We start from the raw sequence: 26,318 nt of genomic DNA, 5'->3' as shown, positions 1-26,318 counted from the left end.
AAAAAAGGACTAATATTTAACCTTTTCATTACTCATTTCTTTTATTAAGCTTCTCATTTACATCATGAACAGTGAAAAAAATGCCTGACTTCCAACTCTGACTCAGTTTGTGCTGCATATATTTTGCTAGAAGGCAGTTTTAATAGGAAAACATGGGAACTAGAATCTTAATTCTGCATTATGCGAAGGGCTGTGGAAGTCATAACGATAGAAAGAAGGCAATTAAAGGCGAAATGAAAATTACAAAGTGTCAGCATTTACATACTGTATGCACACTGACACAACCATTTTCTTACACATAAATACGCACAACCCTGTGTAGTTAAGGAAAAAAAAAAAAAAAAAAAAACCTTTATCTCGTCTTTCATACTGACCACCAGGAATACTCTGACTGATCCAGAAAGCTGTTGACATCCATGCTTATGAGACACTGTTAACACACATTCAGCACTGATAAGGGAGTAACTGCAGATAAGGGAGATGAAAAGAAGGAAATAAAGGCACCAGAGCTTTTGCTGACATTGAACTCAAAATTAGAAGCGGGTATAGAGTCAGGGTCTGGGGAAAAACAAATGTCAGGATAAAAAATATTTTCCAGGCCGTGTCTGACAGAAGTGAGAAATGGGGAATATAATAACAAAAAAGGGAGAGGCCTATAAGAGAAAGAATGGAAAAATATGGGCTTTTTTTTTTTTTTGTGACAGACAAGTGTATACTGTTGAGGAAAACATGAATAATTGGTTTAACTGATGTAAACGATATCTTATATTAAATATTACTTTGGGTGTACGTTGGCATAGATTACCCTTGCATTGGTAATTAAGTCAAATGATTGCTTTGTGTATTAGAGCGAGGGTTGACACTGTAGGAACTCCCACTGCATGTGGATATAAACAAAACATAATTAACTTAGATGATAGCTATTTTAATGAACTTAAACACTGGCATTCATCGCATTTGATAAAGGGTGTGAATGAATAGTCAAGAGAATTATAAGAAAACTGTTTGTGAAACTCAAATATTTGATGGATTTTTTACACGAAGACCTGAAAATGGCGATATATTGGCTTCCATTTGGTTTGTGTGCATTTGTGTGTCTCACAGAGAGAAAAGTGAGCTCCAACTGCCAAATATTAATAACACATAATACATTATGTGATTCATGACCTTCCACAATTCATAAGTCTGCACGTTTCACACAGACAGTGTTTGTCATGAGAACTGTCCATTCATATACTATATAATAAAACAGCCCATTCACTATTATAAAGCTTGAAAATGTTGTATGTTGGGGTATTGTGTTTCACACTGTAGATACTTTGCTGAACAAATCTTTTTTTTCAATAGGCTTTAACTTTTCATTCCCACACAAACATCATCTTAGGTCCTGAAACTGATTTTTTCTTACTACACTTTCCAAAGTGAAGATATTTTATAACTCCAGTTTGTATATATCCAAATATTCTGATGTATATTTTTATGTATAAATGATGATACTCATTGGTACTTTATGTCCTGAATGTACAGTTTCAGTCTAAAGTTTGTTTGAAGTCTATGTCTGAAAAACAACAACAATGCATGTATGGTATCATAGTGGAAATTCACAGCCTGTCCGAAAAGAATCTGAGCTGGATTTAACTGAGCCAATAGTCCAGATCCTTCCACTGGATAATAACTGTACAGCCTGATCACGATCAAGGGTACCAGAAAGGGTGCACTTATAGATAAAAAATAATAATGATCTATCAAAAAATCAGACAGGCCATTTTATTTGTCTGATATTTCTCTTTTAAAGTCCAAAATATTTTGGTATTATGGTGTCTACTGAAAATTTCACAGGCTTGTACCCCTGTCAAATCAGAATTATTGGGTGTACGGACACTCCAGCCTAATAGCCTCTATATTTAATGCCTACGAAGATATCCAAATGTTTCAGCACTCAGGATAATCATGCATTGTTTATTGCATAGATGTCATGTCCAAAGCATGCGTGCTGAAAAATTCCATATATTGACAGAAACAATAAAATTAGACCCACATATTTTGATATGGTGTACGGACACCACTTGGTGTACGGACTCTACAAGATTGGAATGGAAATCTGGTTTACCACATGGTTGCATTTCTGTTAGATCTTTAACTAAGTCTTCCTGGTACAGGAGGAAATAAACATTTGTGAACAAGTTATAACAATATATCTATAAGGCATATACGCCATATTATTGATGGAAGTATATTGGTGTACGGACACTACATGAATTTTGGTGAACAACGCACCATTGAAAACATGCGGTTCGACGTAAACATCCGTTTGCCACATTGTTACCAAATTTTCTGCAGCCAGGGAGCAGACCAAAATCTGTCTAGTTGTGCATATTTAGTCATAATAATACTTAATTAACAGGTTCCCATTCTATTATTACAATGAAAGGGCTGTAAAAGAAGGGTTTTCAGAACAAAATGGTTGATTGTCTTCATACTGAAAATAAGAATTGATAATCAAACAGCTGTTCAACAAATATGATCAACAAATGAAAAGCAATGTGATTTGTGTATTTTGTAATAAAAAAAGACACAGGAGTTGAGTAGTAATTATTTATTGAGTTGCAAAACATTATGTACAATAATTTTGCTCTCTTATAACAATAAAATTGTGCACGTTTTCACGCTCATTGGGTCGCCATTTTATCAGTTTTTATCCGATTTTCTTCAAATTTGGAAGATCTAGTAATCTAGTAATAAGATGGCCAAAGAAGCATTTTGGGAATGGTTTTGGGGGTATCTTTTTGCAATATTGATTAATAACTGATGCAAATATACTTGTACACCTTGATTGTGACCAGGTTGTGTAGTGATTCATATGTTTTAGATGAAACAGGTTCTTTAACCCTTTAACTGATGCAGTAGATTCTCATTTCTGAAACATTCAACAGTTTGATAGAAGCATAAAGACTGGACTGTGTTTCAGTAGAAAAGGGTCATGTGGTCTGATGAGTCCAGACTGACCCTATGCCAGAGTGATGAAGTGATTACCCATCACGCCTAGTGCCTGTGGGGGCAGTGTTATGATCTGGGGTTAATTCAGTTGGTCACGTCTAGGTTCAACAACATTGTGTGTACTTATTTTTCATTTTTAATGGAGGGAGGAAACTTGAAAGTATCTATATTAGTTTGGACATAGGCATAGGGTGTTAGAGTATTCAACTTGGTTTTTGCTATTAATCCACACTAGATGCAATATTACATAAATGCTATATTACAGGTTTGACACAACTGAGCAAGTGCTTCTGAATGGAACACAATCAGATTTCTCTGAAATAATCAGAGATGACAAAAGTACTCACATTCTGTACTTAAGTAGAAGTACAGCTACTCGTGTGAAAAAATACTCTTGTAAAAGTAGAAGTGCTGATTCAACTCCTTTACTTAAGTAAAAGTAAAAAAGTACAACTTCTCAAATGTAATAAAGTACAAAAGTAAAACATAATACTGCATTTTTTGTCATGAATGAATTTGTCATATAAGTTTCCATTTTCTGCTTCCACAGTGAATGGTACTGACCAGAGTCCTGCACCGGGTCTGGTACCTGAATGTAACCTGCAAAAACATGCAGGGACGGATTAAAAAATAAAATTATAAGAATTTGCACGGGCATGGATAAAATTAAACAAAATGTAGGCAGGTAGCGGGCAAGATGGTGAAAATAAAAGAAGATTCATGGATGAAAATAATTTGCAGGACATTTAATGATGATGATCATCTAATTTGACCGTGGTTGATCCACAGCTGGTTTATTTTATTTTGAAGTGAGCTTCACCTCTGTTTACATCTGGCCAAAGACGTCACTGAGCAGCACATATTTGACACTTACTGATGGTGTGTGTTTTAGCCAAAAATAAAGCCCTTAAAAGTGAGTTACTGTGCAGACAATGTGTTTAATCACGGGTCAGGTCGCAGTACTCAGCTTTGTGGGTCCAGGCGGAAAAGTTTGAAAAAAGTGGACCCGTGCAGGACTGGTACCGACCCTGAGCAGGACTCTGGTACCGACCCTGTACAGGACTCTGATACTGGCCCTGTGCAGGACTCTGGTACCGACCCTGAGCAGGACTCTGGTACCAACCCTGTACAGGACTCTGGTACTGACCCTGTGCAGGACTCTGGTGCCGACCCTGTGCAAGACTCTGGTACTGACCCTGTGCAGGACTATGGTTTGGACTCTGTGCAGGACTCTGGGACTGGCCCTGTGCAGGACTCTGGTACCGACCCGTGCAGGATTCTGGTACTGACCCTGTACAGGACTCTGGTACTGACCCTGTGCAGGACTCTGGTGCCGACCCTGTGCAAGACTCTGGTACTGACCCTGTGCAGGACTATGGTTTGGACTCTGTGCAGGACTCTGGGACTGGCCCTGTGCAGGACTCTGGTACCGACCCGTGCAGGATTCTGGTACTGACCCTGTACAGGACTCTGGTACTGACCCTGTGCAGGACTCTGGTGCCGACCCTGTGCAAGACTCTGGTACTGACCCTGTGCAGGACTATGGTTTGGACTCTGTGCAGGACTCTGGGACTGGCCCTGTGCAGGACTCTGGTACCGACCCGTGCAGGATTCTGGTACTGACCCTGTGCAGGACTCTGGTACCGACCCTGTGCAGGACTCTGGTACCGACCCTGTGCAGGACTCTGGTACTGACCCTGTGCAGGACTCTGGTACCGACCCTGTGCAGGACCCTGTGCAGGACTCTGGTACTGACCCTGTGCAGGACTATGGTATGGACTCTGTGCAGGACTCTGGGACTGGCCCTGTGCAGGCCTCTAGTACTGACCCTGTGCAGGACTCTGGTAAAGACCCTGTGCGGGACTCTGGTACTGACGCTGTGCAGGACTCTGGTAAAGACCCTGTGCGGGACTCTGGTACTGACGCTGTGCAGGACTCTGGTAAAGACCCTGCGCAGGCCTCTGGTACTGACCCTGTGCAGGACTCTGATACTGACCCTGTACAGGACTCTGGTACTGATCCTGGTCACAGCCTGTGCTCCTGTCTCTCCTCCACACTGACTTTCCCTCTAAAGTGATGTATTTGACGTACTATTCCATCTGTTTAGTTTGAAAAAGTAACAAGCCTATTCTGAGAATGTAAGGAGTATAAAGTACAGATATTCATGCAAAAATGTAGGGAGTAAAAGTAAAAAGTAGCCAGAAAAATAAATACTCAAGTAACACACTAATACTCAAGTAATACTCAAGTAAAGTACAGATTGTTACTTCCCACCTCTGGAAATAATAACAGTTATAATAAAATAATCATTGTCACCATAGTCGTAACAACAATATTTAAGTAAGTAATAAGTAATATAAGTATGTAATAAAAAAAAAAAGAATAAATAAGAATAAGAAATAAGAAAACTAAATTAACAACAAACACTGCACAACGGAAACTGCGCAGTCCCACTGGTTTCACAGACATTCACCATTTTCACCATTTACAGTGACAGATGGCTGAAACACACACACACACACATACATACACACAAGTTAATTCTCAACCCGTTGTCTCAATGGAGACAGAATCACACAAACAGGAGTAAAACAACTGTGACATCCGTATTTGTTTCAAGGGGAATGACTGTAGGCGCCTTTGCTTGACCTGGCATCTCCCCTCTCAATATAGAACAAAGAAAGAGAGATAAAGAGACTTCCAGGAAGTCATGAAATATGTATGCTAGCAGTTAACCTCAAACATGCTGTCAGTGACTGCACTCAGTCAAGGCAGGTCAAAGCTTGACAGCCACACATCCGTCGTGTTTGTTTCTTCACCTCGAGTACCAAAATTAGCCTTAAAATGCCCACGGGGGAATAGAGCACATTTAACCAGTTTCCCACTCAAGTTGTTTCCACACTCACATTCCATTTCAAGGTTACAGTATTAAACCACCACAACAGGACCAGAAGTAAAATATGGTGGGATAAAAAAAAAAAAAAAAAAACAGACGGGAAAATTGGTTGAATTGGCAGTAAATCGAGGTGGGTTTGAATATGTATAAGCCAATGCATTTATCTGCTTTTTTACAAACATATTCAGTATCTACAAAGACTCCATGACATTACCTTATACCTAATGGAGAAAACAGTTCCATTATAGCCTTCAAACATGTTTGTTTTTCAAAGGACACCCAGATTATGTTAATGCACATGAAGAGCAAAGAAAACATGCTTTTTTTATCTATTGGTGAGCATAAAATACATGTTTTCCAGGCCTCAGTGTTATAACACAGACTCTTTCTCTCTCTTAAGATATAGTCCTAAGGTTTACCACTAATGCATACTAATAGACACAGGCTAATGTAAAAAAAAAAAAAAAAAAAAGGTTGTACTTTTTTTTTTCTCTTTCATCTGGATACACAATTAGCATAACCCATGTCATTTATATCTATATACTTTGAGGAGAGCAAACTTCAGGATGATGTTGTCCTCGAGGGAGGCCACACAGTCATGGGTGAACAGGGTGTAGAGGATGGGACTGAGGACACACCAGTGTGGTGAGCTGATGTTTGTGGTGATGGATGGAAGGAAGGAAGGAAGGAAGGAAGGAAGGAAGGAAGGAAGGAAGGAAGAAAGAAAGAAAGAAAGAAAGAAAGAAAGAAAGAAAGAAAGAAAGAAAGAAAGAAAGAAAGAAAGAAAGAAAGAAAGAAATTGTCATTAATTTAAGTCTTAAACCACAGGTGTCAAACATGTGGCCTGGGGGCCAGATCCGGCCCGCCAAATGGTCCAGTGGGATGAATTTGTGAAATGCAAAAATTACACTAAGATATTAACAATCCTTTTAGTCCATCTTCCACATTCAGACCAATTCAATCTCAAGTGGGCAGGACCAGTAAAATACTATCATAATAACATATAAATAATGACAACTCCAAATTTTTCTCTTTGTAAATGTAAATATTTGCATGTATTTACACTAAAACAAAGATTAAGTTCACAAAAAATGTGAATAACCTGAAAAATATGAACAACCTGAAATGTCTTAAGAGAAGTTAGTACAATTTTAACAAGATTCCACTTGTTACTAAATGTTTTGTGTATTTGTAGATCCACTGTGATTGCAAGGTGTAAATAATGAATGTGGGTAAATGATAAACTGAGGCTTAATATTATTAAAATTACGCTTATTTTTTCAGTTTGTTTATGTAATTCACATCTTTTGAAAGGATAGTTTGTAGATGTAAACCTTTTCATAATGTAAATTTACTTTTTTCACTCTAAAACATAGAGAAAAGTTTGGAGTTTACATATAATAACATAATAATATATAAATTTTACTGGTTCGGAATGCTTCAGATCAAATTTAGTTGAATGTGGCCCCTGAACCAAAATGAGTTTGACACCCCTGTCTTAAACTGTTACTAAAATTTGCTTTTAAATAGCTCTTATAGTTTATGTATTAACAAAAATATATATCTTCTATAAGGAGCTAAGAGACTATTTGGTGTTACATGGGTGTAATTTGAGTTACATAAGCAGTTTGGGCATAGTGCTGGAGTACCGTGTCAACTTGTGCTGTCAGTGATTTATAGTTAAATCTAAAGTAGAATGAAGCAGTGGTTGTGAAAACAGTAACAAGGTTCGTTGTTATTTAACTGTTAACTGATGCACATACTTGACTCATAAAGAGAGGTTAAAGGTCAGACTACCTGAAAACAAAAATGTTATGAACCCATTTATAAAAGGTGATGCACTTTACATTTTACAATAATGCTCTTTTTTGCAGTAAGATCTGAGATTGAACAAAATTAACACTGATACATAGTGATTCTGAATCAATATAGGAATACTGTTATAATTATGCATTTATTAATGACTTATAAAATGTTTGCATACTGATGGATAAACTAATTATGAACCATTTATCTATCCTTCATAAGGATACTCCTACTATACTATGATAGCCAACCCACAGTTACACTAACAAGTGTATCTAAATAATGGAAAAACTATTTTCTGGCATGATGATTGAGTTCCAATATTACTATTTTTGCAATTACAAATTCGGTATCAGAATTTTGGTTTCAGATTGAGGCTGTAATTTGCTGCCAAAGGTGCATCAACAAAGTATTGAGCAAATGTTGTGAATACTTATGCACTAGGGATGTAATCATATGAAAATTTCATATCACGGTTATTGGGATCAAAATTATCACGGTTATCATTATTATCGTGGTATTGTTGAAACTGTGCTCAAAATATCCAAAAAGTAAAATAAAAAAAATAAAAATGAATAATATGTAATAATAATAATGAAAAATAAAATGAAATAATTTAACCAAGTTGTATTTTGAAAAAATAATTAAATAAATAAATAATTGGCAAAATGCACTTTCTCTTGGCATAAACATTTAAGTATTAACCCTTAGTGGTCTGAGCCTATTTTGTCCATTTTTCAGTCCTTTTGATTTTGCCTTTATATATTATATAAGCAAATGTTTACTATACCCTGGTATCTTTTTTTTTAGCACAACTTCATTTATATCAACTTCCTATTATTTTTTTCACTTCAGCCTACGATATTAAAATAAAAGACCAGAAAACACAAAAAAATATATAAAATCCGATTTGAAAAATGTACATACTTTATTGCATAAATAACACACAGATGCTTAACAAACCTTTTCAAAGACTTTAAAAGTGAGTATTGGTTCCAAATATTAGGTATATAAGATTAAAATTGTAATAAATTAAAAGTATACTCAAATATTTGACATAAAAGCAGATCTTTGCATAGACCTTTTCTCTGGAAAAGTGTGTTAATCAAACACGGTTATCATGATAATTAGAATTTAAACGGTAATACTAACCGTATGCAATTCTACCGTGGTTTATTGTTATACCGGTAATCGTTACATCCCTATTATGCACATATTATATATTTGTTTTTTTAAATTTTTAATATGTTTGCAAAATGACAAGAACAACCTTTTTTGACTTTGTCATTATGAGGTATTGTATGTAGAATATGAATTTAATCTATCTTGGAATAAGGCTCTAACAAAAGAAAATGTCAAAGAAAAAATAGAATCAAATAAATAAAAGGTGTTGTGCTGTAAATACTTTCTGGATGCACTATAGCTTATTAAACCAAAATGAGAAAAGAAGAAAAAATATTCATGGAGCAGATATTATTTATAGTCTTCTCAAATATGTATGAAAACTCACAATAAATTCTCTTATTCCATTCTAAACTTTCACACCAACATTTCGATTTTTACTGCAAATGTACGGTGTATCAGTTCCAAATAATGGTCACGAGTCTCCTTGACTCGTCACAATCAGTATTGGCTCAGAAGTCGAATATTCAATGCAACGGCCTCAAGTCAAAACTGTTTGACTAAACAGCAGTGTGGAAGATAAATGGAGACAGGCTTGGTTGGTTAGAAGGAAAAGTGGCGGCAGGAAATCCTTTGTAACTTTGTGCCAGATATTGCACAAAGTTTCAGTTTGTGTGTTCACAGTCCTCCAATACGGCGTGAAGAAAACGCTCCTTCAGCAGAAGGCAGAACCCACTCACAGCCCAGGGTTAGTGTATACATTCACCTCAGTATACAACACTGCCAGAAGAAACAGCTACTGTACGTTCTTCAATAACAAAGCCAGTGTGCAGTCAGGTCAGAGGGATTTTTGTACATTAATGGGAAATACAATTGGCTTTGGCATAATGGCTCTGGACTAAGCTCTTCATGTGTCCAACAAAACAGCTTTCTCTGTAAAAGAGAGAGAGAAAAAAGAAAGAATTGAAAAAAAGCATCTCTGTTTGGTGAATGTGAAAAGAGCCAGACAATTTATTGGTGTTGAGTGAAAATAATAGCTTGTGACTACACTGCTCACTGCTTACTATAAATTAATACCAAGTAAAAAAAAAAAACAAAAAAAAAAAACAATATAGATGCAGCTTGCAGTGTACCGAATGCAACTGCTCATAGAATACGTTAGTTCTAAGCAGGAATAACATCTCATCAGTTTCTTAAATTTTAGCACCAAAAACGTCCTCATTTTTATTTATACCAATAAATAATCTATGCTCTGTGTTATCTTAAAACTTACCCCAGTCCTGAGCAGTTGTCAGCCGGAGCTGCTGCTCTTTTTCCATTTAGTAATGTTACTGCCTCACGGGCATTTCAGATCTATTTACACTGTGATTGTTACGTTGTGAATTTTACCGCTACAGTGAATTTATTTACATGAGGAGCACGTTCAGTCCCATTGTTATAGAGAGGTTGGCACAGATAGCTGGAAAAAGAAAAACAAAAAAATCCACCTCAACTGCTTCTTCAATCATATGGATCGACGTCTGCTGTCAGCTCTCTGATAGTCGCTCTGTGGACAGTAGATACTGAGCCTAAAGCCAAGACACACAGACAATATTTGAATTTTTACTGCGGCTGGAGTTTTTTTCTGGTCCCGAACATATTTAGGTTTGTTTTTTCTCTTCATAAAGGTTTCATGAAGTTTAGGGAAGAAAGAAAACCTGCCTGCAGGGTTACAACCTGAGCCAAAATATGCAACAACCATTTCACTAGGAATGATTCTGGCTGTAATGGGCGTCCATGACTGTGTTTACACTCATCACTGTTTGATCATATTTCAGATATGGCATTTAGATGGCACAGAGGGAATTCTGGATACTTATGTCCCTGGGTACATGGAAACTAGTAGTAAACACTTATTACTGCCACTGTTTGCAACTGTACAAGTGATGTTGACAACATACTGTTAAACTGCATAATTACACACATCTATAGGTTGCTCCTTACAGTGGGTAACTGCTATTCCTGTATATTTCTTTTACTTATATTTTTTTTAATAACTTTTGTCAAGTATTTATCCCAAACTAGGAGATTACAGTACACTTTGTACAGTACACATTGCCCACATTTTCTCTAGTCCCACCTTCAGCCCTTGGTATTTCTTGAGCTTCTCGTATTCCTTCATCCTGATGTTACTATCACTTCGGATTGCTGCTTCTATCACTACCACTGTCTTCTGATGTTTATCAACCACCATTATATCAGGCTGATTGGCTATCACCGTTTTGTCAGCCTGAATCTGGAGGTCCCACAGGATCTTGGCTTGTTTGTTCTCAGTCACCTTCTGGGGTGTCTCCCATCTTGACCAGGGAACTCCAGTCCATACTCGGCACAGATGTTCCTGCACACTTCACCCGCTACCTGGTTATGCTGTTCCATGTATGCCTTTCCTTCTTACACCCTGTGATGTGCTGGACTGTCTCAAGGGCTTCTCTACACAGCCTGCACCTGGGGTCTTGTCTGGTGTGGTAGATCTACACCTGGGGTCTTACTTGGTGTGGTCTACCCAGGCTTCTATTGCTCTGATGTGCAGGGTCTGTTCTTGTGCAGTGATGAGTAATGCCTCTGTGCTGTCTTTCAGTCCAACCTTTTCCATCCACTGGTATGTTTTCTCATTATCAGCCACTCCCTCAGTTTGCTGGTGGTACATGCCATGCAGGGGCTTGTCCTTCCATGATAGCCCCATCAAGCTCCTCCTCCTTACTGGGCTTCTGTTGCCTGAGGAATTTATTCAGCACTTCGTCATCGGGGGTCATCTTCTTGATATATTCCTGGAGGTTTGTTGTTTCCTCCTGGACAGTAGTTCTGACACTTACTAGTCCACAGCCTCCCAGCTTTCACTTTGTGATGATGGACTTAGGGTGAAACCCTCAATGGATGGTAAGGAGCTTCCTTGTCTTGATATCAATGACTTGCATCTATTCCGGCAGCCAGGATGTTATGTCAGCGGGTATCTGATTAGTGGCAGAGCATAGGGGTAAATGGCCTGAATCTTATTCTTGCCGTTCAGTGGACTTTTCAAGATCTGCCTTACCTCCTGCAGGTATTTGGCTGTGACTGACCTCCAAGTTGCCTCTTCACGATTTCCATTTGCCTGGGGGATTCCTCTTTTAGATACCATCCGTTCACATTTATCTAGTCCGAATTAACTCCCAATGTCTTTGCAATAGATCCAAGTTATTTGAATCAGGGAGTCAATGTCACACACATTCTTGGCATACAGCTTGATGTCAGAGGTGGCTGATCCACTTCAGAATTGGCACCCAAAGCCACTCTTTGTAATGATCTGGCTGTTGGGGTTTAGGCCTATGCAGAACAGCAGGGGGGACAGAGCATCTCCTTGGTATATACCATATTTGATGCTCACCCATTCAACTGGCTTTGAGCTGGTCTCCAGAATCATGTTCCATAGCATCAGTGAGTTCTGGATGAACTCTCTTAGTGTCCTGTTGATGTTATACAGCTTTAGTCTCTCCGGTATCCATGTGTGTGGCATTGAGTCATAGGCTTTCTTGTAGTTAATCCAGGCAGTGCACACGTTGGTGTTCCTGGTCTTACAGTCTTGAGCGATTGCCCTGTCAACCAGTAGCTGGTGTTTGGTTCCTCTGGTGGTGTTGCCTATTCCTTTCTGTGCTCTGCTCATGTATTGCTCCATGTGCCTACTCATCTTAGCAGCTCCAGTATGATGCCTGACAGGAGCATCCATGTTGTACTGAGGCAGGTTATAGGCCGATGTCCAGCTCTTCATTTTGGACACTCTTGTTTGGATGTCTGCCGGGGTGATGACTACTGGATCTTATTCTGGGAGGTTACTGTGCTCTGCATGTAAATCTATCAACCATTGGACGTTGGTGTTATCCAGTACTGCTCAGTCTCAGCCCAGGGTGGGTCTGTTCAGAGTAGACCTTAGCTGGGTTGGTGGAGAACATCTTGTTTATTTGCCTTGCCTGTTCTTCTCTTGTGTACCTCTTCAGCCAGATACACTATATTGCCAAAAGTATTTGCTCACCTGTCTTGACTCGCATATGAATTTAAGTGACATCCCATTCCTAGTCTATGGGGTTCAATATGACGTCGGTCCACCCTTTGCAGCTATAACAGCTTCAACTCTTCTGGGAAGGCTGTCCACAAGGTTTAGGAGTGTGTTCATGGGAATTTTTAACCATTCTTCCAGAAGCGCATTTGTGAGGTCACACACTGATGTTGGACAGAAGGCCTGGCTCTCAGTCTCCGCTCTAATTCATCCCAAAGCTGTTCTATCGGGTTGAAGTCAGGACTCTGTGCAGGCCAGTCAAGTTCATCCACACCAGACTCTGTCATCCATGTCTTTATGGACCTTGCTTTGTGCACTGGTGCACAGTCATGTCGGAAGAGGAAGGGGCCAGCTCCAAACTGTTCCCACAAATTTGGTAGCATGGAATTGTCCAAAATGTTTTGGTATGCTGAAGCATTCCCAGTTCCTTTCACTGGAACTAAGGGGCCAAGCCCAGCTCCTGAAAAACAACCCCACGCCATAATCCCCCCTCCACCAAACTTTACACTTGGCACAATGCAGTCCGACAAGTATCGTTCTCCTGGCGACCGCCAAACCCAGACCCCTCCATCAGATTGCCAGATGGAGAAGTGCGATTCGTCACTCCAGAAAAGGCGCCTCCACTGTCCAGTGGCGGCGTGCTTTACACCACTGCATCTGGCGCTTTGCATTGCACTTGGTGATGTATGGTTGGATGCAGCTGCTCGGCCATGGAAACCCATTCCATGAAGCTCTCTGTGCACTGTTCTGGAGCTAATCTGAAGGCCACATGAAGATTGGAGGTCTGTAGCGATTGACTCTGCAGAAAGTTGGCGACCTCTTCGCACTATGCGACTCAGCATCCGCTGACCCCGCTCCGTCAGTTTACGTGGCCTACCACTTCATGGCTGAGTTGCTGTCGTTCCCAAACACTTCCACTTTCTTATAATACAGCTGACAGCTGACTGTGGAATATTTAGGAGTGAGGAAATTTCACGACTGGATTTGTTGCACAGGTGGGATCCTATCACAGTTCCACGCTGGAATTCACTGAGCTCCTGAGAGCGACCCATTCTGTCACAAATGTTTGTAAAAGCAGTCTGCATGCCTAGGTGCTTGATTTTATACACCTGTGGCCATGGAAGTGATTGGAACACCTGATTCTGATTATTTGGATGGATGAGCCAATACTTTTGGCAATATAGTGTATCTAGGACTGTGAGCCTTTGCTTAGCAATTTCCAGTGCCTCAGCTGTGGTATTTTTCAGGTATGTGTACATTCGGGAGTATTCGTTTGCCTGGAAAATGTTTTCTTTCACTCCCAAGATTTTAACACAAATACCAGTATAGGGTGTCTCAAAAATCACTTTTCTCTTCCGATCATGGTGTTATTTAAACCAGTTAATCTCCAACATGATAACGGCCCCCCAAAAACATTTCAGCAAAATCTGTCAGTGTTTGACCCCCCCTACCGCAAACTTTGAAGGGCCCGTCAAAAAACATGAACAACGCTCGCTCATTTTAACCCAGAAAATCACATATAATGAGCTCTTAAGTGTCCACAAATTGCTTTTTCTAGTATTTTACAGTGTCCCTGTAATATCAGCTTCATAGGTTATTGTATCAGGTGATATAGAAGTGAAAATAAGGTGATTTTAAGATAAAATAACTCAATTATAGGCTAAAAACTTGAAATAGAAAGAAGTTCAGAACAGTAAATCTAGTTGAACACAATGTCTATTTTCTTAACCCCCTTTTCAGCAAAATACAGGTTTTAGCTAAAGACAAATATAGCTGAACACTTAAATAATAAGGCTAAATACAAGATTTAGGGTTGCATAAATCAAAGACTTTAATGATGACATGGTTCTGATAATCTGGACATACTTTTATACATGTGCATTGCACAATTTATTCAGATATTACTCACTCTATAGTTTCTCTTCCATTTCATTCTTGAGAAACTCTGGTAGCTTGATTCTGTGGGAACCAGACAATAAGATGATGTTCCCTCTATGGGCACCATCCATGGCTGCATTCTCATATTCACGGGGAGAACATGCAAACTCCACACAGAAATGTCCTATTCCCATGGACTGGTGTTGGAGTCAAACCCAGGACCTTCTTGCTGTGAGGCACCAGTGCTTTCCACTGCACCACTGTGTCGCCCAAGACAATAGCCCTCATTTCTCTGTACTGTTGCTCTTCCTCCCACTGCTCTGGGGGTGCTTCCAGCCATGCCCCATCCATGCCTAGAAGGTCAAATATCAGCCAGGACTGGACTGGGGTCCCACAAGATCCTCCAGGTCAGGCTGCTGTCCATGCAGGAACTTCTGTGTGGGAAAGGTGGGCTTTCCTCTAGTGAATCCTGCAGGTTTGGGCTTGGCCTGCAGTTGTCTTGCCATGACTGCTTTGGTTTCTATTGGTACTTCTTTATCAAAGAGCCTTAGTACCACAAGAGACTCAGTCAGGTACCACATGTGACGCAGTATGGATGTCTTTACTTTAGGCATTTTAGTATCCATTTAGTATCCATTAAGCATGGTAATGCATTTAAAAACAGCATTTTTTGGCGTTCTTTGACGTTTTTTTGATGGGCCCTTCATACTTTGCAGGGGGGGTTAAACATTGACGGATTTTGCTGAAATTTTTTGGGGAGGCCATCATCATGTTGGAGATTAACTGGTTTCAATAACACCTTGATCGGAAGAGAAAAGTGATTTTTGAGATGCCCTATACCAGTACTTTCTTCTCCTTACGTTATCAAAGTAGCCTCATTACTTTAGTTTTAATGCAACTAAAACCTGAAGAAATATGTATTCACTCCATTTTTACCTTTTCAACATCAAGTGATATTTTTAACCCATATGAATGCAACAGAAACACATAGTAAAAATTATTATATATATATTATTGTATACATAACACATGTAACAAGATTTAAAAATAATGTAACTGAGTAAAAAACATAGACCGTAAAAGGAGATAGAAAATGCATGTTCACGTTTCAAGGTCTGGTGTTGAAGTTAATGTTAGTGTAATTGTTTTTAGACATGTGTTTATTGCACATCTTGTGGATTAACTCTAGAAAGGGTTCATAGAAACAGAAATATATATAAAAAGGTGTATTTCCCACGGAGTCCTATGGGAAAAATGTCACAGTTTGCTGAAAAAACAACTATGTGAAAACTAATGGTTCAATAGGTGGAAGTTTAAATTGTCATCATATAGATAGATGGCTTTTGGATGCTGTTTCTATATGTTCCTATAACATGGATATAACAAGAAAAAGGTCTCATGAAACAGAAGAAAAACGTGGGTGGAATAGAAAGTTAAAAACATCATTATAAATATGGGAACTGAATCATGTTCCTGTGATGATGCTGACATTACAGATAGATAGAAAAAGCACTCTATAAAGGGATTTTTGTGCATCATGACAAAATTTGATCCAATGATTGTCACAGAAAATAATACTTAGCACCCTGCATGTAGAAAATTAAAGCAGTCGAGGTTCCCCAGGTGTTGAAAATGGACACCAGGGACTCCTGACCAAGCAACAGAATATGAGTGAGAATGAAAAGGAAAGATAACTCAACACACAGATACTGTTTGTTCTAAAATTAGAGTGACAGTATCTGTTTTGAGACTCACGCATCAGATACAATGTGGATTCTTCTGCTTCTCCACTTTCACCCTTGTCCTCTTCATCCCACTCTTCCTCTGCTCTCACTTGCTCATTGACATGCATGATGAGCATCCACTGGGAGCAACACATCACCATTATTCATAGAAGGAGCACACCTCAGAACCAGAGTGACACATCAAAAGATGCTGATGATAGGTGGGTCGGTCTGGGTGGTGGTGGTGGTGGTAGTGGGGGGGGGGGGGGGGGGGGGGGGGGGGGGTGGGGGTAGTAGTAGTGCTTGCTGTGTGATGAATGACCCCATCTTTTGAGGACGGCTTTACCGCTGCAAATTTCAGGGCAGAGCTTTTTTTCATAGTGTTTGTTTCTTTTGACAACCAGCCAAACACCGACTGTATATCGGCTGTTTGCCAACATGAAAACCTATATCTGAGCAGAACCCCTCGAGCATAAACTGAAGGTCTTAGCACCTTATTCTCATTAAGATAATTATATTTCTCAAACAAATTTAAGGGTTTAGAGATGGGATCTTTACTGATGTCAGACTTTCACTTTTGCATATGTTAGAGACACTGAACCTGTTCACATCCACACTAAAACTCTGATCTTTATCCACCTTCTGGATTAATCAGATTATTGGTGATCATGTAAACCAAGGGCGTCAAACTCATTTGAGTTCAGGGGCCACACTCAGCCCAACAGGATCTCAGGTGGGCCAGACCAGTAAAATAATAACAGTGAAAAAAGTAAAATTACATAATGAAAATGTTTACATCTACAAATTTATCTTAAAAATGAGAGTAACTGGAACAACCTGAAATGTCTTAAGAAAAATAAGTGCAATTTTAACAACATTATGCCTCAGTTTATCATTACATATACATGTCCACAGAGTGTGGTTTGTCAAAAAAAATGGGGGGGGAGGGGGTTAACCATGAAAAAACAAGCAATCAACAGGCCTAATTCTTTTTTGAGTTAACAATAGGCCCTATTATATGTTTAACAGTTGAACATTCATCAGTAATGCAAACTAAAAATACATGAAACATTTAATTTTCTGCAGTGGCCACACCTGCGATGCGGGAGTGGCCTAACGAAGTTTCAGGACCATGGATAAGGGCCGATCACGTGAACATGGGAGAGGATTTATGACCAATGGGAAAGTCAGTCAGACTGTAAAACACAACATGAAACCTAATGAATAAGATGCAGTTGAACATGTACATTGGTGCCTGCAGGTGTACGTCCGTACTAGTGATGAGCAGATCAGCAGGTTACCTGGGGGTGAGTTTGGGGTGGGTCAAAAAAAATGTTATTTTCAGACACAGAGAGAGAGAGACACTGATATATAGGCAACAGAGAGAGATAGGTAAGGTGTACAGTGTATTTAAGTGCATAGGGACGTTCACGAATTCCTAGACTGCTGACAGTTTGGTTCAGGTGAAAGTCCCACAGAGTCGGGCGCACTGTGTGTGTACTGTGAGGGGTCTGCTTTGGATCTGCAATGAGTACTGTTACAACCTGAAAGTGAAACATATTTACTATTTACAAAGGACACCGGAGTCAACAGAGTGTAATTCAAAAGAACACATTTTATTGTATTTGGTTTATTTTGTTTCGTTCTTTGTCGGTTTGCTTCTTTTCCTTGTTGAAAACAAGCTGCTTTTAATTAAGCAGAAAAAAAAAAAAACCCTTAGAACCCTGTGCCCAAAGTAACAAAAGAAAAGACCAGAGTGGACCGGCAAACTAAACATAAGGACGGTGCGCTGGACAGGCCAACCCTATACAGGGCTGTATGAGCTGCCAGTGCACCACTACCCTGTCAAAAAAACTAACCACAAAATAAGTCCTTACGAAACAAAAAGCGAAAACAGGACATCCAGATCCACCTGGCCAAACAAAAAGAAAAGCTAACAAAAGGCTAACAAAAAGCTATGCTGGCATTCAGCAATTTGTGTGGAGTGGAACGGATGTGCACCTCAACGTGTGCAGTCTGGATGCTGGCATTGCGGGAGGAGGAGAGAGAGAGAGAGAGAGAGAGAGCTGCCTCACGGGTGCTCGACTATATAGCGCCAGTGGCACCAAACCAATCAAGTCTAAACATAAAAATGGGAGAAATACAACAAAGACTAGAAAAAATAGTGCACAGCACCTAACAAGTACACATGGACGTCCGTAGAGTCAAGTACGCTCGACTCTGTGGGGCTTTTAGTGCCAGCAATGTAGGCTGTAGGTGTAAGAAAAGTCAGTCACAACCTGCCTGTTATTTCAGTTGGTTTTTAATCACTGATGGGGTTGCCCCCCCCAAGGATGAAATTCATTCAGTGGAAGTAGGGATGTAAAAACCAGAGGGTTGATCCCCCCCACCTCCCCAACAAATCGCATCCTGCATGTCCATTACAACTTACAGATCAGAGTGGATCTACAAATACACAAAACATTTAGTACCAGGCAGAATATTGTTAAAATTGCACTTCAACTTTTTTTTACAGTAAAAGAAAGACAACAATTTGGGCTTGTCATTATTATTATGATAGGATTTTACTGGTCCGACTCTCTTGGGAACATAATGGTCTGTATGTAACCCCTATAACGATGACTAAAATTATTTTGACCCCTCTGATAGTTCATATCAACTGTAATTTTTGCATTTCACAAATTCTTCCCACGGGCTGGATTGGAACCTTTGGCAGGCCTGTTTTGGCCTCCAAGCCGTATGTTTGACACCTGTGGTGTCAACAGTATAATCTGATATGTTTTATCAGATAACAGGAGTAATCTGATTATTAGAAATCAGATTAACACATCTGGATTCCTCCCCAATACTCTAATGTCTGGATACAGGATAACTTATTCAATTCTTTTACATCTGCACATGTGTAAAACTATTGTAGAGAACAGAAGTGGACATGAGTAGAAGATAATAACAGGAAATTTGAGTCTATTACCATATACCCTGAAAGGAATCCAATAATGGGCTGAAACATGGAAAACAGGGCTTTTTATCGCAAGATCTGATTATTACAATTATCTGATTACTCCCAGTTATCAGATTTTTGTGGTCATGTAAACAGGTTCAGTGATGTAAGTGATTCTGTCTTTGTAATGGGCCTTTTCTGTCAAACACATCAATAGTCAAGGAGTATTGTTCACTGTCCTGTCCTGTAACTCTAATAAAAACCAAATTCTCTATCAACCCATTTTCCAGCTGGTTGTTTTGGAGTCATTCATCAGGAAGTGCAAGGCTGAGCCATCAGGGGAAGTGTTGGCAGGATCCCTGTAGAGATGAGGCAATATTGAATTGATGGAATCATTTAAAGAGCAGGACAAAAAAAGAGAAAAGAATACAGGAAATATTGCATGGCTGCTTTTGTTTCTGTTAAAGACTAAAATGCAACAGCCCAGTGGTTTGTGATATACTCTAGATTTTATATATATGTATATTTCATATCCTTCCCAAAAATTGGAAAAGTGAAACCACTTCTTTATGCATCTGTTTTATTTTTTCCACACTGTAGCTTCAGAGTCACTCATCACAGCTTTATCGTCAGTGTGAAGCCTTGTGACATGCCTGCCACTTTCACTTTACGTCTTCTTTTCTAGCCATTGACCCAAACAAGGAGTCAGTCGAGGATTTGATGCAGAGGTTCCAGGACGGGTTCCGTGTTCCCAACACGCCAACGGACATGTCGCACTACCAGCATGTCATGCACAGTTCGTCGACAAGTCGCCGGAGGGTCCCCAGTCACACCAGAGGTGAGGTGAAATATCAGCCTGGAGGAAATATCACAACTTGGCCGTTAAACCACTGCCAAGTGTTTCACAAAAGGCAAAGCTGTAGATTACTCAGAAAAGCTGGCAGAATTAGTCCATTCATTTTAGGATCTCTCTGTCTCTGTGTATCAATGACACTCTGTACACATTTGGTTTTTTTTAGATTTATCTGTTTATTTTGCACCTTGCAGTCAAATTATTCTTTTTTTTTTTTTTAAACCAGGTCTGTTTTTATCTATCTACGTATCTAGTCTACAAGTCAAATGTGCTATTTTTACCTTGAATAAATAACTGAAAAAGACTGTACATCTTCATCATACTGAACATTACAGTTTTACATTACATCTGTCTGTATCCACTGAATATCAATTAATTCATTTATATTTCAGAAAATCAAAGGTAGCATAAGTGACATGAAGTGAAAGCTTCACATGAAATTACGAGATCAATGAGAACATTTTTCTGAGTAATGAACAAACGCAGCGTGTCTCTTCATGGATCTTAAGGAAAATATGTAAACCAAAGCCACATGGTGTATAAACAAGTGACCTGCTAATACCAGACATATACTCCAGATGTGTCCTCATTTTCCTGTGCAAGTAAATTGTGAAGTGCAGAACATTATGCTCAATGAATGTTTGCTGCTGAAATGGTCTTATAATAGAAAATATTTCATATTCATGTTTATATTTATTATGTTTATTTACCAGTTGTATGATGAACGTTAGGTTCCAAATGTCTGTTTTGCATCTCAAACTGAAAAGGTTTACCCACTATTGCTTTATATAAATCAGTTTCTTCAGTTTATTCTTCAGTTTAGTTTATTTTGAATATGCAACAAAAGTAATCCTACTTTGAAATAAAATATTTCCACCATAAATGGATATTGAAAAGACCTTAATAGATACATAGACATCAGCAGAATGTGGGAAATTAAATGTTTAACCTCCTAAGACCCAGCTATGGGTTTTCTGGCCACATTTGTGGACAAGAGTTTCACAACGTTATACAAAAACAAAAAAAAAAAAGAAAGAAAAGAAAACTAAAAATTTTAAAAACTGCATCTGAAAAAACAGTTGCATCATGATGTTTCCAATAAAAGCACTTATTTAATTAAAAAAAAAAAAAGCATATACTTTGCTGACATTTCCTGGGTCTTAGGAGGTTAATGGGCACAATGTCCCCAGTACCCTCTGCTAAACATGAACCCTCAATGTAAAAACAAAACTCATGCCCATGATAGTATATTTATGTTTCCCTGATAGAAAAACAGGTTTCTGACCTCAAAAAGTACTTATACCATTGTACTTCTGAAGAGCTGCTAAAAATAATATTGCTAAATTCCGGGGGCAAAAAAAGGCTCCAGAAGGTGTAATCATTAAAATAACACACAGCATAACTGTGTTCCAAACATGTTTTTAAGTGTAATATTACTGTAAAGGGTGGACACAGACAGAAATGCAGTTTTCATAGAAGGACCCATGTGTGTCTGCATCTAACATGGAAGATAAAACAAACAAAAAATACGAATAAAACAGATGCAAATAGAGCACAGACAGGAAAACTTCACACAGAGATGTGGATGTGTGACCTCTACATGACCACACAATCCTGTGAGGCACTGAGCCACCTTAAAGAACAGCCAAATTCCTTTTGATTGTGTATGTGTGTAGTTTTTCTTTTTATTGTCCTAAAACTAATAGAGCCACCTGACATACTGCCAGGGTTCATGGCACATGATAAACACTGCAGCGTACAAAGTGATCTTTTGTCAGAGCCAGGATTTATAATTTGGGAGTGAATGTGCATTCATTTACATATTCATCAGTCACAATCACGTCTTGTTTGGAGTCTACATATCACCGTGTCAGTTAATGCGACTGACATAGCTGAGGGCATAAAGATTTAAGTATTGTTGTGCATAACTCCAAATAAAAAAATTCTTCATGAAGATAAATTTAATTTACCTGAAATACAAACATAAATCTCTGTCAGGCCTCTGTATATGGTGCATCGCCAACCTTTGTCATGTAGTGTCTACATAATTATTGTGATTACTGTAAACTTACTCTGTTTCATTAACCCTTTCATGCATGAATAATGCGAATCTTAATCAAGATATTTTTTTTCCTGAGTGTTTTTTGTTTCTCTTAAGGCATGGAGAAAAAAAAGGAAAAAAAATTATAAACCTGGAGTTCATGGAGTTACAAAAATGTCCACTCAGCTAAAGAAGCAAAGAAACATGTATTTACTGATATACTGTGTGAAAACTATGAAATAAAAACATGTTTAATGCTGCTAATCTGATGTTTTCTCACATTTTAACATATCTGCACGGAGATAATGTGCAAAAAAAACAACTTTTTGTAGAAAAAACCAAAAAACAGTTAATTGCAGTCCAATAACAAATAGCATTTTGTTTTACATTTAAACATGTTAATGCAGATCAGGTTTATCTAGAACAGCAAATTTACAGTAATGGTATGAATTACAGTGTATGGGATGATGCATAAGCGTATCCACTTTATTGGCTGATATGGAACTAAACCAACGAAATCCATAAATATACAAGAGAACAACACCTTTGAACAGCTGTCCACTGTAGTGACCGCTATGCATGAAAGGGTTAATCATAGGTGCACGTATAATTTGCACATATATGCAGGGTGGGGAAGCAAAATTTACAATGAACATTTAGTTGTTTTTTCTCAGCAGGCACTACGTCAACTGTTTTGAAACCAAACATATATTGATGTCATAATCATACCTAACACTATTATCCATACCTTTTCAGAAACTTTTGCCCATATGAGTAATCAGGAAAGCAAACGTCAAAGAGTGTGTGATTTGCTGAATGCACTCGTCACACCAAAGGAGATTTCAAAAATAGTTGGAGTGTCCATAAAGACTGTTTATAATGGAAAGAAGAGAATGACTATGAGCAAAACTATTACGAGAAAGTCTGGAAGATACTATTAAAGAATTATGGGAGAAGTTGTCACCGGAATATTTGAGGAACACTTGTGCAAGTTTCAGGAAGCGTGTGAAGGCAGTTATTGAAAAACAAGGAGGACACATAGAATAAAAACATTTTCTATTATGTCAATTTTCTTGTGGCAAATAAATTCTCATGACTTTCAATAAACTAATTGGTCATACACTGTCTTTCAATCCCTGCCTCAAAATATTATAAATTTTGCTTCCCCACCCTGTATATCAAACCATTGAAATGTAAAACACTTGTAAAATATGTGCAACCTGTGTCAATCACTGTGCTTATATTCCATTAATAGTACAATTAGAATAAAAATATAAACACATCATGGAGCCATTTGGCCTGATTAGAATGACAGGCAGTGCAAACCTTTGATAATCCGCTCAATAAGATGATTTTAGCAGCATAAATACCTGATGTGATCATTTCTCTCTGCTCTTTTTTTTTACCCATGTAGAGCAAACATCAGGTCACATGACATGTATCTGGGAGTGATGGAAACATGGCAATAAAACTGGTCTGTGGCAGATACAGTTTTTTTTTTTTTCTTTTCTTTTTTTCCCTTAATGCCTCAACAGTTGAAAGGCTCCTAATAATAAAAAAAAAAGGTAGATAATTTTTTCTAAGCACTTGGTGGGTCCATAGCAACAGTCTAGAAAACAGCTTCTTCTTTTCCCGTCATGTTATATATGCAGCAGAATCAGGAAAATGACATGAAAATCTGATTGAATGGACTGAGCGTCTAATTGGATTATACTATACTTCAAAACATGTCTTGTGAGCAGTAAACATAAAAAAAAATATGACTGCATTGAAATGAAACCCATCAATTCTGGTAACAATGCAGATTAAAAAATATTAATATGAAAAAAAAAAATCTGTATTTTAAAGGTGAAAACAGCTCAACTTGCCATTTCTTTCACACCCTTTTCATGATGAAGAGCCAGACTCTTAATGTTGTTTTAGTGTGACTTAATATTATGGAATCTGCATGAAAAAATAAAAATAAAATCAATCTCACTGCAAGTAAAGTGGCTTTTCTCTCTAAAACCACCACCTTGATTTGGTTTTTGCTTTCAGTCTGAAGTACAGTAACATTAAAATACCTAAGTGACCCAGAAACACGATACATTATGCCACATTTTCTGTCACGGAACTGCTGTACGTGGTAAGAAAAGACTGCATGTATGACTGAAAAAAAAAAAGGCAAAAATATGTAAATGGATATTTATTTTTAGGTAGGCTTTTATCAGGTGGTAAAACCAGTACAAAACCTTAGAGTAACCCTTTTACAGCCTTCTATGGTGTATTTCTCATAAAATCAGAGGTATGAAGTTATATTTGTTCACAAAAAAGGCCTAATAGTTCAAGAATGAGGTAATAACATTTTCTGTTTTTTTTGTTTTTTGTTTTTGTTTTATGAGGACACAACATGAAAATAAAAATAACCGGTTCATTACATTACATTACATTACATTACATTAGATAGAAGTTTATCTCTTGGACAGACACTCTTGGGAAATTAAGGTTCCAGTAGCAGCACAACACTGAATGGAATACACAAATACTAATACAATTAAAATGAAGTGATAATAGTAATAGTAGTTGTAACAATGATATAGAAGTAAGTTATAAGTAATATAAGTAATTAAGTTATTAAGTAATTAAGCAAGTAAGTAATACCACTACTACTACTACTACTACTAGTAGTAATAGTAGTTGTAACAATGATATATAAGTAAGTTATAAGTAATATAAGTAATTAAGTTATTAAGTAATCAAGTAAGTAAGTAAGTAAGTAATACCACTAGTACTACTAGTAGTAGTAGTAGTAATAGTAGTTGTAACAATGATATATAAGTAAGTAATAAGTAGTATAAGTAATTAAGTTATTAAGTAATTAAGTAAGTAATACCACTACTACTACTACTACTACTACTACTAGTAACAGTAGTTGTAACAATGATATATAAGTAAGTTATAAGTAATATAAGTAATTAAGTAAGTAATACCACTACTACTACTACTACTACTACTACTAGTAACAGTACTTGTAACAATGATATATAAGTAAGTTAAAAGTAATATAAGTAATTAAGTTATTTAGTAATTAAGTAAGTAATACCACCACCACTGCTACTACTACTGGTAGTAATAGTAGTTGTAACAATGATATATAAGTAAGTTATAAGTAATATAAGTAATTAAGTAAGTAAGTAAGTAATACCACTACTACTACTACTACTACTACTACTACTACTAATAATAATAATAATACATTTAATATATATAATGGTATATAACAGAAATACTAATAACAATTATGATAAAGTGATAATAGTAATAGTAGTCGTAACAATGATATGTAAGTAAGTTATAAGTGATCTAAGTAAGTAAATAATAATAATAATAATAATAATAATAATAATAATAATAATAATAATAATAATAATAATGTTATATACAGTATAATAGTATATAACAGAAATACTAATAATTATAATAAAGTTATAATAGCAATTGTAGTTGAAACGATATATAAGTAAGTAAGAAGAAGAAAAAGAAGATCAAAATAATAACAACAAATAAATTCCCACTGGTTCAGCATTAAACATTCTTCTTTATCTCAGCCTCATCTCACCATCACATTTCATCTTTCTAATAGTATTACTTTACTCTTTAAATATAATATACCTCTGTGTCCCTAATCCTGCCTTTTTAAAGTACAGCATGACCCACAGTCAGTTAAAATGCTTCAACACCTTCGTGATGAATGAATTCACTGCACACCAAATACAACATTATTATATTGTATATTACACAAACTTCCTGATATGAGCGTTATTAATCTTCCCAATCACCACCACCTGACAAAGTCTATATTCTGTGTAATGGAGGATCCTTCAGCGTGGTTTGTGTGAGTCTTATTTGTGGACTTAACTGTAATTTTAAACGGCATCGTGTCTCAACATGTGAGGGAATGTTGAAATTAAATCCGTTCTGTGCAGGTCAATGTACTCAGATGTCTGTGAAG

At 37.7% G+C, this 26,318-nt stretch overlaps 1 protein-coding gene and 1 long non-coding RNA gene across 2 annotated transcripts in view; one reads left to right on the top strand and one right to left on the bottom strand.

Annotated features, from left to right (window-relative positions):
* The window catches only part of astn2 (astrotactin 2), an 824,937-nt gene that overhangs the window by 329,510 nt on the left and 469,109 nt on the right, over positions 1 to 26,318 (top strand). The window contains exon 5 of the mRNA XM_030148576.1: positions 20,119 to 20,271. Coding sequence (XP_030004436.1) covers positions 20,119 to 20,271 — 153 coding nt within the window. The remainder of the gene's footprint in view (positions 1 to 20,118; positions 20,272 to 26,318) is intronic.
* Positions 1 to 26,318, bottom strand: part of LOC115429260 (uncharacterized) — a 957,019-nt gene that overhangs the window by 842,703 nt on the left and 87,998 nt on the right. The window lies entirely within an intron of this gene.

Source organism: Sphaeramia orbicularis, chromosome 12 (assembly GCF_902148855.1).
Source record: "Sphaeramia orbicularis chromosome 12, fSphaOr1.1, whole genome shotgun sequence".
NCBI lineage: Eukaryota > Metazoa > Chordata > Actinopteri > Kurtiformes > Apogonidae > Sphaeramia > Sphaeramia orbicularis.
This window is presented reverse-complemented; position numbering and strand designations above follow the sequence as displayed.